This window comes from Malus sylvestris, chromosome 11 (assembly GCF_916048215.2).
Source record: "Malus sylvestris chromosome 11, drMalSylv7.2, whole genome shotgun sequence".
In the NCBI taxonomy this organism is placed as follows: Eukaryota; Viridiplantae; Streptophyta; class Magnoliopsida; order Rosales; family Rosaceae; genus Malus; species Malus sylvestris.
This window is the reverse complement of record NC_062270.1, coordinates 16,934,113-16,947,001: the sequence shown is the minus strand read 5'-3', so window position 1 is coordinate 16,947,001 and position 12,889 is coordinate 16,934,113. Positions and strand designations below refer to the sequence as shown.

At 41.4% G+C, this 12,889-nt stretch overlaps 1 protein-coding gene across 2 annotated transcripts; it reads right to left on the bottom strand.

Annotated features, from left to right (window-relative positions):
• Positions 1–1,210: 1,210 nt before the first annotated feature.
• LOC126588963 (uncharacterized protein At2g27730, mitochondrial-like) lies at positions 1,211–12,827 on the bottom strand. 2 transcript variants are annotated; one of them, XM_050254131.1, is made up of 5 exons: positions 12,662–12,821; positions 12,498–12,570; positions 11,588–11,707; positions 2,066–2,104; positions 1,211–1,634 (listed from the first exon to the last, which is right to left on the bottom strand). In XM_050254131.1, exons 3-5 carry the CDS (start codon positions 11,687–11,689, stop codon positions 1,425–1,427), a joined length of 351 nt encoding a protein of 116 aa, XP_050110088.1. In that variant the 5' UTR covers positions 11,690–11,707; positions 12,498–12,570; positions 12,662–12,821; the 3' UTR covers positions 1,211–1,424. The 2 variants fall into 2 exon arrangements, with proteins under 2 accessions (XP_050110088.1, XP_050110087.1); XM_050254130.1 differs by lacking the exon at positions 12,498–12,570 and having other exon boundaries at positions 12,662–12,827.
• Between the last annotated feature and the right edge of the window lie 62 nt (positions 12,828–12,889).

Sequence of the window (12,889 nt, the reverse complement as noted above, 5' to 3'; positions counted from 1 at the left end):
CTACAGCTTCGTTTTGAAGGCAAATCTGGCTTTGAGCAAAGTTTGTGATTGTATTTGTTTGTTTGATTGAGTATCCTCAACTCTGATTTTTCTTTCTTCTTTTATAGACACTTTGGCTTGGCCTTCTGTAGCAATAATCTTGACCGAATGCAGTTTGAAGGATAGTGACTCATCAGCTATTTACTTGTACTGCCACTGTAAAGTACTTTTTGGGCTGATTAGTTGGCTGGTCTATACCACTTGATCTTTGGGTAGGTGAGCAAGTGGTATAAATGATTTGCACCTAGTCGAAAAAGGCATTTTCTGCCTTCTGGGCTTGGGCTGGACTTCTCTTTTTGAACCAACTACCTTTTGAGCCCAAAGTTTAAGTTTAACCCAAACAGAAACCCTAATTCTATTTCAAAATTTCCATTTTAGAATCCCAAATCGACGCCCTAATTAAATTTGATGAATTAGGATGAAATTTCTTCTTTCTGCATTGCAGCCATCGGAGGTTAAAGAGAGAGAAAGCGTCATGTCGGAGTCGTCGAAGGTGATATAGAGAGAGAGAGAGTCACGTCGGTGGTGTGGCTAGCGTATGGTGTGGTGCGGTGTGGCCGAAGAAGGAAATAGAGAGATAAGGCATCGGATCGACGAGAGAGAAAGCGTCTGAGAGAGAAGGGGGTGGAGTCGTGGAAGACGAAGAGAGAGACAGAACAAAACATACGAGGACTGAGTTGAGGCTAAGAGAGAGTTGAGTTTAATTAAACGGTATCCGAATAATTTACTACTTAATTCGATTTCGGTCTTACAGAACTAACAGATGTGAGATACTAATATTCGTACCGAATTTTCAGTTTTGGTTACCGAAAAAGTCTTACGTATGTATTATTAACCCAGAACACCATAATGGTGGTGCAAGTAATTCACAAATTAACGAACCTGCGCTGCGTTTACAACCACTCCTTGAGCCCCAATGACATTCAACTAGACCAGGCAGTTTCTGACACGACACAAAAACATGAAAATAACAGATTTCGAATCAACACGATAACTTATCAGATCATTATCTGGTGACCCGATAACGGGTTCTTTAACGAGCATACAAGCAACACGTGGGTATGACACGAAAACGACACGAACACAGAAAACACGACACGAATGCCAAGTCTACTGGTAACACAATTCAACACCATTTTCCACCCACTTGTTAACTTGTTAACATAATGGAAAAACAATCGCACTGGAAAACCAAGTGCTAAACTCCTATCATTTACGCATGTATTTCCCGAAACAGAAAAGGTCATGAGAATATTGCGGAACTCAAAACAGTATACATCCGGAACACAAACAGAGAAGGTTCACAGCTTGTATTATTCCTGTGCTCTACCAGAACTAGTTATAACAACTGAAGCTTCGATAGTCCACATCAAATCACGTCAATCTCAGTCCTGCACTTCTTCCTTCTTTCGACTAGCTTTGAGATACCAACCGACAGAAGCAGCAGCAGTCATAACACCAGCTACAACAGCATAATTCCGGTACTTGTCAGTCGACACCTTGGCTGTTGATGCTCCAGAGGAAGAGGCACTTGGTTTGGCATCAGAGACTGAGCCCCCTGAGCTTCCAGCTGGCTTCTCTTCTGGTTTAGGGCCCTGAAAATGTTCAAATTGAGCATATTATTTGTGGCAGCGGCATGCCAATCCCAACCAGTGTATAAATCAACCCGAACGTATAAATCGAATTGATTTTGTGATAACCATAATAAATATGTGATCAGCTACGCAAAAATAAAAATTGACACCAACAAATCGCACTATAAAGCGCAAGTGATGTCGTTCCAGTTTTATCGGGCTGTCCCCACCAGAGGGACAGGAGATGAATAAAATATGTGCACACCAATGTATGGTCCCCACTTGTATTATTTTGTTTTTCAATTTAAACGAGCTGCTTTCATTGAACACTACAAAAACCTTCATAAGTGATCTGCTAAAATAAATAAAGAATGCTTTACATTCTAACGTGATGAGCATCTAAGATTGCTTAATTCTTAAAGGACATAAAAAGTAAAACATTCTTATCATACTTTACGTGCAAGCTTCTCCAGCTTCTCTTGCTCGATTTTCTGCAATATAACAAACAAACAAGAACTGTGACAAGATGTATCAGAATAGCATTGCAAATATGATAAAGAAACAGACAAAATCAAAGCAATCATTCACGCATCATATAGCATATCAACATATTTATGAGTATCTATACACACAGGTTTTTCCACAAATAGAGTACCACAAACTTCCAAATGTGTGGGACTGACACAACAGTGATGAGATCCTACAAATCTAAATATCTGAAACAATAAAAATGCATGGATCATATTGGAATCCACTACAGAAACCAAGTGTTCTAATAGAAACCCCATCTGAGCGTCTGGCAACAAAAGAAAAACGGAGAAACCATCTGCGAATCTGAGTAATCAGTGTTAAATGAGCAAGGGGGCCGTAGAAACTTCTTTTCGAACGACTCCACTCAAAGTTGTTTGGGAGCATATGCTCCTATCAACTTTACACGGGACACACAAAAGAAGTACTTTGATCCTATTAGACGGGGGAGGGTGAAGAAGCTAGGACAGAAGGGTAGAGTTCAAGAGAGCAAAATGCGTTTAGGAACGTGGAATATAGGAACCTTAACGGGAAAATCTATGGAAGTAGTGGAAGTTATGGTGAGGAGAAGGATAAATATTATGTGCCTACAAGAAACTAAGTGGGTTGGTAGTAAGGCAAAGGATCTAGAAAACTCAGGGTTTAAACTTTGGTATTCGGGCACAAATAGAATGAGAAACGGTGTTGGCATCATCGTGGACAAGACCTTGACACAAGATGTTGTAGATGTCAAGAGGGTAGGAGATAGAATCATGGCAATCAAGATTGTAATAGGACAAGAACTTATCAATGTGATTAGTGCGTACGCACCTCAAGTAGGGTTGGATACGAGTTCGAAGGAGAAATTTTGGGAAGACCTTTGAGACTTGGTGCAAGGAATTGCTCAGACGGAGAAGTTATTTATAGGAGGAGATTTAAATGGACACGTGGGCAGGGAGACAGGCAACTATAGAGGTTTTCATGGTGGCCATGGTTTTGGGGAGAGAAACGAGGATGGGAAAGCTATCTTGGATTTTGCAATGGCATATGATCTCTTCTTAGCCAACACCTTCTTTAAGAAGAGAGAAGAACATGTGATCACCTACAAGAGTGGGTCGTCAAAAACACAAATAGATTTTCTTCTAATGAGGAAAGGGGATCGTATAACTTGTAAGGATTGCAAAGTTATACCAGGAGAGCGTGGCTAATCAACATCGCTTGTTGGTGATGGATGTACATATCAAAAGAGTGAGACAAAAGAACAAGACTTGGAAGTGCCCAAGGACTAGATGGTGGAATCTAAAAGAAGAAAAACAAGCCATTTTCAAAGAGAAGATAATCACCCAATGTGTGTGGGATAGAGAGGGGGAAGCTAGCCAAATGTGGGATTCCATGGCTAGTTGTATCCGAAAAGTAGCAAAAGAGGTATTAGGAGAGTCCAAGGGCTTTGCCCCACACCAAAAGGAATCTTGGTGGTGGAATGAGGAGGTACAAACAAAGGTGAAGGCTAAGAAGGAATGTTGTAAAGCCTTATACAAGGAGATGACCGATGAAAATGGTGAAAGGTATAGAAAAGCGAAGCAAGAGGCGAAGAAAGCTGTCAGAGAAGCTAAGTTAGCGGCTTACGACGATATGTATAAACGACTAGATACTAAAGAAGGAGAGTTGGATATCTATAAACTAGCTAGAGCAAGGGAAAAGAAGACAAGGGACCTAAACCAAGTGAGGTGCATCAAGGATGAGGATGGAAAGGTTCTTGCTACAGAGAACGCGGTTAAAGACAGATGGAGAGGTTATTTTCATAATCTTTTCAATGAAGGACATGAAAGGAGTGCTTCTTTAGGGGAGTTGAGTAACTCAGAAGAGTGTAGAAACTACTCTTTTTATCGTCGAATCCGGAAGGAAGAAGTGGTTGTAGCTTTGAAGAAGATGAAGCATAGAAAAGCAATAGGCCCAGACGATATACCAATCGAAGTGTGGAAAGTTTTGGGAGAGACAGGTATAACATGGCTCACTGACCTTTTCAATAGGATTTTGAAAACGAAGAAGATGCCAAATGAGTGGCGAACGAGCACTTTGGTGCCTATCTACAAGAATAAGGGCGACGTACAAAATTGCATGAACTATAGGGGTATTAAGTTAATGAGTCATACAATGAAGCTCTGGGAGAGAGTCATTGAGCATAGATTGAGGCAAGAGACACGGGTTTCGAACAACCAATTCGGGTTCATGCCAGGGCGCTCAACCATGGAGGCAATCTATCTCTTACGAAGATTGATGGAAAGATATAGAGATGGGAAAAATGATTTACACATGGTCTTTATAGATTTGGAAAAAGCGTATGATAGGGTCCCAAAAGACATTCTTTGGAGGATTTTAGAGAAGAAAGGAGTACGAGTAGCATATATCCAAGCTATAAAGGATATGTATGAAGGAGCAAAGACTGCCGTAAGAACTCATGAAGGACAAACCGAAAGCTTTCCCATAACTGTAGGATTACATCAAGGCTCATCCTTAAGTCCTTACCTTTTTACGTTGGTAATGGATGAGTTAACAGGACATATTCAAGATGATATTCCTTGGTGTATGCTTTTCGCAGACGATATAGTGTTGATAGATGAAACTCAGGAAGGGGTAAATGCAAAGCTTAACCTTTGGAGAGAAGTGTTGGAATCTAAAGGTCTTCGCCTAAGCCGATCAAAGACAGAATATATGGAGTGCAAGTTCAGTGCAAATGGAGGCCAAAACGAGTTAGGGGTGAGGATCGGAGATCAAGAAATACCAAAGAGCGACCGTTTTCGTTACCTAGGATCTATCTTGCAAAAGAACGGAGAATTAGATGGAGATCTCAACCATAGAATACAAGCTGGATGGATGAAGTGGAAGAGTGCATCTGGTGTGTTGTGTGACCGCCGTATGCCACTGAAGCTCAAGGGAAAATTTTATAGGACGGCAATAAGGCCGGCGATGCTGTATGGCACAGAATGTTGGGCGGTGAAGCATCAACACGTACACAAAATGGGTGTAGCGGAGATGAGGATGCTTCGTTGGATGTGTGGGCACACGAGAAAGGATAAGATTAGGAATGAGGATATCCGGGGTAAAGTAGGAGTAGCCGAAATTGAAGGAAAGATGAGAGAAAATCGGTTACGGTGGTTTGGACATGTGCAAAGAAGGCCTACTGACGCTCCGATTAGAAGATGCGACTATGGGACAGAGGTTCAGGGCCGAAGGGGTAGAGGAAGACCTAGGAAAACTTTGGAAGAGACTCTAAGAAAAGACTTAGAGTACTTGGATCTAACGAAGGACATGACACAGGACCGAGCACAATGGAGTTCTAAGATTCATATAGCCGATCCTACTCAGTGACTTGGATTTTCCAAGTCTCCAACCGAGAAGTTTTCCTCACTCGGAAAATTAAGGGAACACTACCCCAACCTACATGCTCCACCCAGAAAGTTTCAACATACAAGCTTCAACAAAAGAAAATTCAAAGAACTTAGCGAAAAAGGCTTTGGTGTATTTAACACAATACGTTGAAATGAAGGAAAACTTATTTATTGATATCCCCGATAAGCTACAAATATGTACATATACATGAGTCAAAATAAACAAACAAGATGGAGCCTTCACAAAGGTTGCTTAGGAGAAGTCTCAGCAGTCGGTAGAGCCCCAGAAAGAGAAGGCATCGAAGGGGGATCATTCGGAGCCTCAGTACTGGACAGAACCCTAGAAGGAGGAGGCATCAGAGGTTGATCATTTGGAGCTTCATTACGCGGTACAGCCCCAGAAGACGAAGGCAATAAATGCCTTTGGAACAAACCCACAAATCTCTGATGATCAAGTAAAACCTGACCATCAGTTTCCTTCATCTGGTCAAGCTTCCTCTTCATGTTTGTAGCATAGTCATGTGTGAGCCGGTGCAACTGTTTATTCTCATGCTTGAGCCCTCTAATCTCCTGTTTGAGACTCATCACTTCGGCCGCCAATGATTCAACTTGGCGGGTTCGAGCAAATAGGCGTTGGGCCATATTAGATACAGAACCTGCACACTGAACACTGAGAGCCAGCGAATCCTTAACAGCTAACTCATCAGACCGTTTGGAAAGTAGTCTGTTATCTTTGGGAGTGAGAATGTTCCTGGCCACCACTGCAGCGGTCATATCATTCTTCATCACGGAATCCCCAACGGTAAGAGGACCAGTAGGGGAGACGAAGGATGGGCGCCATATGTTGTCTGGAGAAGGCGGGGCTGCCTCTTCAACAAGGTTCAAGTCAAAACGACGGTCGGAGGGGCCAGACATTTTCAAAGGTGTTGAAGAGAGAAGAAGTCAGACAAATCAAGATCTTAGAAGTGCAAGAATGGAGCTTCTACTGGTGGAGATTCAAGTGTGCTTTGGAACTTAATGCCAGCCTCTATAAAAAGCTGCACTCGACGGAGCTTCAGACATCGAAGAGGCGCCTGCTCAGAAATCGAAGAGGCGTTTGCTTTCTCAAAAGCTGGGCTGCTTAGAGACCACGAGGGTGATCTCATAAATCGAAGAGGTGTTTGCTTTCTCAAAAGTTGGGCTGCTCAAAGACCATGAAAGCCGATCTCAGAAATCGAAGAGGCGCTCGCTTTCTCAAAAGCTGGGCTCCTCAGAGACCACGAGGGCCGATCTCAGAAATCGAAGAGGCACCTACTTTTCCAGCCTTGTCAGCACCTGTCACACGCACACTCAGCTTTGCGAAAATTATGGGTATTCTGTTGAAGACTTCTGGGGAAGTAGAAAACACATGAATCTTACTGTCCAATCACCCACTTCCCACACGCAACAATAGCTCATGGGTACCACAGATAACTTTGCCAAAGTTCTCTGCCAAAGTTGAGCACGTGAAGCTTGCAGCTCCCACTACATCGCTCTGACCAAGAAGGGTAAAAGAATAGCAAAGAAACAGCACTAACAAAGTTTAGACCCATAAATTTTGAAGGTCTAGCTACCATATTATTACCCACAAGGGTAAAGGAACAGTACCACTGCTGGATAATTGGAAAGTCCCTGTGTGTCAACCTCTGTGCCTCGTGGCAAGGTAGACTAGCAAACATGCCCAACCTTTACTCACATTCGAGAAAACACTCCCAATAAGATTGCTTGCTCCAAAATCGAAGAGGCACCGTCCTCCGAATCTCGAGAGCCAGACTCCCAACATGACTACTTTCTCAAAAATCGAAGAGAGGGTAAAGGAACAGTACCATTGCTGGATAATTGGAAAGTCCCTGTGTGTCAACCTCTGTGCTTCGTGGCAAGGTAGACTAGCAAACATGCCCAACCTTTACTCATATTCGAGAAAACACTTCCAACAAGATTGCTTGCTCCAAAATCGAAGAGGCACCGCCCTCCGAATCTCGAGAGCCAGACTCCCAACATGATTACTTTCTCAAAAATCGAAGAAACACTGCTCCCCGAATCTCGAGAGCCAGACCCCCAGCATGATTGCTTTCTCAAAAATCGAAGAAGCATCGTTCTCCGAATCAATCGAAGAGGTGCTCGCTTTCTCAAAAGCTGGGCTGCTCAGAGATCACGAGGGCCGATCTCAGAAATCGAAGAGGCACCTACTTTTCTAGCCTTGTCAGCACCTGTCACACGCACACTCAGCTTTGCGGAAATTATGGGCATTCTGTCGAAGACTTCTGGTGAAGTCGAAAGCACATGAATCTTACTGTTCAATCACCCACTTCCCACACGCAACAATAGCTCATGGGTACCACAGATAACTTTGCCAAAGTCTCTGCCAAAGTTGAGCACGTGAAGCTTGCAGCTCCCACTACATCGCTCTGACCAAGAAAGGTAAAAGAATAGCAAAGAAACAGCACTAACAAAGTTTAGACACATAAATTTTGAAGGTCTAGCTACCATATTATTACCCACAAGGGTAAAGGAACAGTACTGCTGCTGGATAATTGGAAAGTCCCTGTGTGTCAACCTATGTGCCTCGTGGCAAGGTAGACTAGCAAACATGCCCAACCTTTACTCACATCCGAGAAAACACTCCCAACAAGATTGCTTACTAAAAAATCGAAGAGGCACCGCCCTCCGAATCTCGAGAGCCAGACTCCCAACATGATTACTTTCTCAAAAATCGAAGAGACACTGCTCCCCGAATCTCGAGAGCCAGACCCCCAGCATGATTGCTTTCTCAAAAATCGAAGAAGCATCGTTCTCCGAATCTTGAGAGCCAGATACCACATACCACTTTTTCAAAGTGCTCTGACAGAGTTAAAACATGTGAAGCTGGCAGCTCCCACTACCGTGCTATGACCAAGCAGGGTAAAGGAATAGCATTACTACTTGTTGTTAGGGAGACTCCTATATATGTCGACCTCCATCCCCAACGGACAGGCAGACCTGCAAAAATGCTTAACCCTTCCTCATATCTGAGAGGGCACTCCCACCGAAGCCTTTCGAAATATTCAGCTTTCTTTCCCCCCGATAATACCTCTGCAAACAAGCTATACTAGAGCAAGAATATCTCATATCATCAGGGTTAAAAGCAAGAGTATCCCATATCATGCTTTTTCCCTGTCTTTTCCTTTGGCCTTGTTTTTACCTGCAAGACAAGGAGAAAGAGAGCAATCAGTCAGCACTTGAAATCAAGCTCCCAACCAGGAACTGACTGCCTGGAACCCCTTACCTGATTACTTACCTGGCATTGCTCTCGAGTACTCATCTTCAACATCTTATGTTTCCAGGGAAGATACCGCATCTGCTTGAGGAATAGATAGAGCAAGTGCGAAGGATACAAGGAAGCATGTGGAGACAAGCGTAACAGCACACGTGCCTATACATCCATTACTCTATCAAAAGCAAAAGTATCCCATATCAGCAGGGTCGAACGTACTCTAGATTTGATGGACTTGTTTTGACCCTCAAATTCTTCAGTCGGCCTTATACTCTGGAGGAAACCAGAAAACCCTCCAGCTCAGTTCAAGAATAAGCATGTGGAAAGTTACTTCTTCAAAAGCAAAAGTATCTCATATCATCTCTTCTCATTTTTCTTCTCTTTATCCTTCATGCTGCTGCAAGATGGGGAGAAGGTGAACAATCAGCCGTAGCTTTGATTGCTTACCTTGTCTGTCACCTCTTTCAGCAGATCCCTTAGCTCGGCGACTTGGGAGACTCCTACTACATGGTTTGTATCGCGTTTGACCAAGCCTGAAACTACAAGTAAGCTTCAAGTGAAATTGATACATTACCTTGTGTATCTCCACCAGTTAAAGATACCACCCCTGGATGGAGGAAGAGTACTTCCAGGGAAGCTGCCACATCTACCTATGAGACAGATAAGGCAAGTCAAGATGATACCACACTCCGATACTTAGAAGTTTCGTGATTACGAGATCATTCTCCCACAATATTTCCTAATGTCATTTGTACTCTAATGTCATTTGTACTAAATCATTCACTTGTACTCACTAAAGGAGAGCTTAAACCTATGAACTTGTGTAAACCCTTCACAATTAATGAGAACTCTTCTATTCCGTGGACGTAGCCAATCTGGGTGAACCACGTACATCTTGTGTTTGCTTTCCTATCTCTATCCATTTATATACTTATCCACACTAATGACTGGAGCAATCTAGCGAAGATCACAAAAAGCGACCGTTTTCGCTACCTAGGATCTATCTTGCAAGAGAACGGAGAATTAGATGGAGATCTCAACTATAGAATACGAGCTGGATGGATGAAGTGTAAGAGTGCATCCGGCTTGTTGTGTGACCGTCGTAGGCCACTGAAGCTCAAGGGAAAATTTTATAGGACGGCAATAAGGCCAGCGATGTTGTATGGCACAGAATGTTGGGCGGTGAAACATCAACACGTACACGTACACAAAATGGGTGTAGCGAAGATGAGGATGCTTCGTGGGATGTGTGGGCACACGAGAAAGGATAAGATTGAGAATGAGGATATCCGAGGTAAAGTAGGAGTAGCCGAAATTGAAGGAAAGATGAGAGAAAATCGGTTCCGGTGATTTGGACATGTGCAAAGAAGGCCGACTGACGCTCCGGTTCGAAAATGTGACTACGGGACAGAGGTTCAGGGCCGAAGGGGTAGAGGAAGACCTAGGAAAACTTTGGAAGAGACTCTAAGAAAAGGCTTAGAGTACTTGGATCTAACGGAGGATTAGAAGCAAATCAAGATCTTAAACTGTTGAAGCAGTTGACTTTCAATCCCCAAAGGAATGAAAATAAAATTAAGAAACAGCCAAAAGATTGGAGATAAATAGAAATAATGGGAATCGGTCTCAAGGGAAAAGCAGGCATTATTCTATCCTCGATTGTCATCACAACTGAAAGAATCAAATTCGAGCAGACTGACACATTTTTAATCATTATGGAGAAACCCCCCACGCCCACTTGATAATCAACATTTTAGAATAAAAAAGAAAACAAAGAAAGAAATAAAGGTATATCGAGAACAACAGAACAATATTTTATGGAAACCAAATCCAAAATGATTAGCATATGAACAGTGATTTGAGATCCATCGCATGTCGCCACTACCCAGTTCATATGTTGCTTTTATTTGGGCCTATGAAGTTCACATGCATATGTACAAGTTCAAGATATAAGTACAAGATTGATGAAACAAAATTCAAATAATTTGGTAGTAGAAAAAGAAAAGTTCAGGATTTAAGTTCAGGGTGGGCTGAACTCATCAGGTTTTGAATAAAAAAGAAATTTGGGATGCACCTAGCCGAGGCAAAGAACAACTTTTTTTTTTTTTCATTACAACAAAAACAACAAAGCCTTTTCCCACTAAGTGGGGTCGGCTAGATAAATCCTAGAACGCCATTACGCTCGGTTCTGTGTCATGTCCTACATTAGATCTAAGTACTCTAAGTCTTTTCTTAGGTTCATTGCTTAAGAAAAATCCCCTTTCATAGGTTCATTGGTATATGAATCTCAAAAGACCCCACAATATGCTTGAGAAGTTCTAAAATCAAATTATGACGTCTAACACAATAATCATGTGCCATAGAAAGATTAAAACACAATGAACCATCAAATACATGTCTAAATTGCATTTTATTACATTAAAAAAAAAAAAGCCTCTTCACCGTATGTGCTTGTACATGGATCGACTTATTTAGCATTCCTTTAACTTAGTTCTTCAGAATTTACACCCAACTCTAAAAGGTGTTTACCAGCTATAAGATTAATACTTAGGTCCATAATATACAGACCTGATACATTTCTACAAGTTTATCTTCAGATTTTTAATCAGTTTCTTAGTTCATATTCCCAAGACAGACAAGTGATTTACATAAGTTCAGCTCCTAAATAAAGATGGTTCCATCATCCGGCAATGTTCCTCAGCACCTAACCTACGTCCAAGAGGATATTAATACAAATGCATGACAAATAAGCAGCCAAACAATTCAAAGGAAAAGCATAAGAGAAAATATCCAGGGAATTTAGAAATGACCTTGATGTAAACATTCTCTGCAGCTTTTTCCTCCTCACTGAGAACTTTTCCACTGCTTGAAAACCTCCGAGGCACAAACCTTGCAGCCATCCTTGATGCCATTGAAGTTGATTATCCTTCCTGAAAGTGATATTATGGATCAAGAAAAACATACTCTTATCTTTTATTCCATAAGCGATGTTTTCAGTTCTTAAAAAAAACTTCTAAAATACAAAAAACCAAAAATTGTAAACTGTTGATAATCAAAATAAATTATCTGATAAACCCAACTGTCTTATTGTTTAACTTGATAATATAACCTTTTCCACCATAACCTTTATCAAGTCATATTCAAATTGCATACGCACGATAGGATGTTCTCTATTGTACCCCAACCCTGGAACAACAAAACCATTAAGGACCTAATAGCACATAAGCCCTCTTCTGAGTCCAATATTAACTAGGCAAGTATGAGAATTCAGTAAGATACATTAAAGATCACCTCCAATTACAAACCCCGCCCTCATCCCCTCGCCCAAAAGAAAACCCAGAAGAAAAATAACACAAATAAAGAAAGAAGCAAAATGCCTCGGTCTGTTTGAATGCATATCACGGAGATTTCATTCTTCAAAATAAACATGGTATATTTAACACAAACTAAGGACCAACGGCAGCTTGTAACACACTCCCTTACTATCTTTTTTCTTTCAAACGATGCGAAAATTATATTTCACTATTTATAGCCTATAACTAAACAGAACCTTAATTCCCTTTGCCTTGACTTGCAAACAATTTCCTCCATTCCAATAAACCCAAATTACAGAATCATACGAAATGAAATGTGATAAAATAATTTTCAAAAAATTATTAACAAATCGAGCTTCAATTTTTATAGAAATTAAGGAACTGGTGCAGCATAAATAAATTATACCTTAAATCAGCCCTGAAAAAATTTAGGAAAATTGATTCCACGAATTATATCGGAGTCACACTCGCAGTGGTGACTGACATCAAACAGTTAGGCAACTCGATTACAAACCCTAAAATTGCAAGAAACAAACAGGCAATGAGAAATGTTGCAGAGAAATGGCTTACCACGCTTGCAGGGATTGAGACGAGAGAGACGATAGAAGAAGAATCTAGTTGCTTGAAATGGGCTTCCTCAGGGTTTATAAAGGATGGACTCAGATGGAGAAATGGAAGCTCTTCACCGTCTGATTTAAGAAAAGGTTTTTTTTTTTTTTTTGGTTCGGTTCAATCATTCAATTACATAGTTGATTAGTCGACCCACCATAAACCAAATTGCATGGAGGAATTTAAAAT

Coding starts and splice junctions, on each gene's coding strand:
- LOC126588963 (XM_050254130.1), bottom strand. CDS start 11,689: ATGGCATCAAGGATGGCTGCAAGGTTTGTGCCTCGGAGGTTTTCAAGC. Junction 2,105..11,587: donor CAGAGAATGTTTACATCAAG/GTCATTTCTAAA, acceptor GTTATATTGCAG/AAAATCGAGCAAGAGAAGCT. Junction 1,635..2,065: donor TGGAGAAGCTTGCACGTAAA/GTATGATAAGAA, acceptor GAACATTTTCAG/GGCCCTAAACCAGAAGAGAA.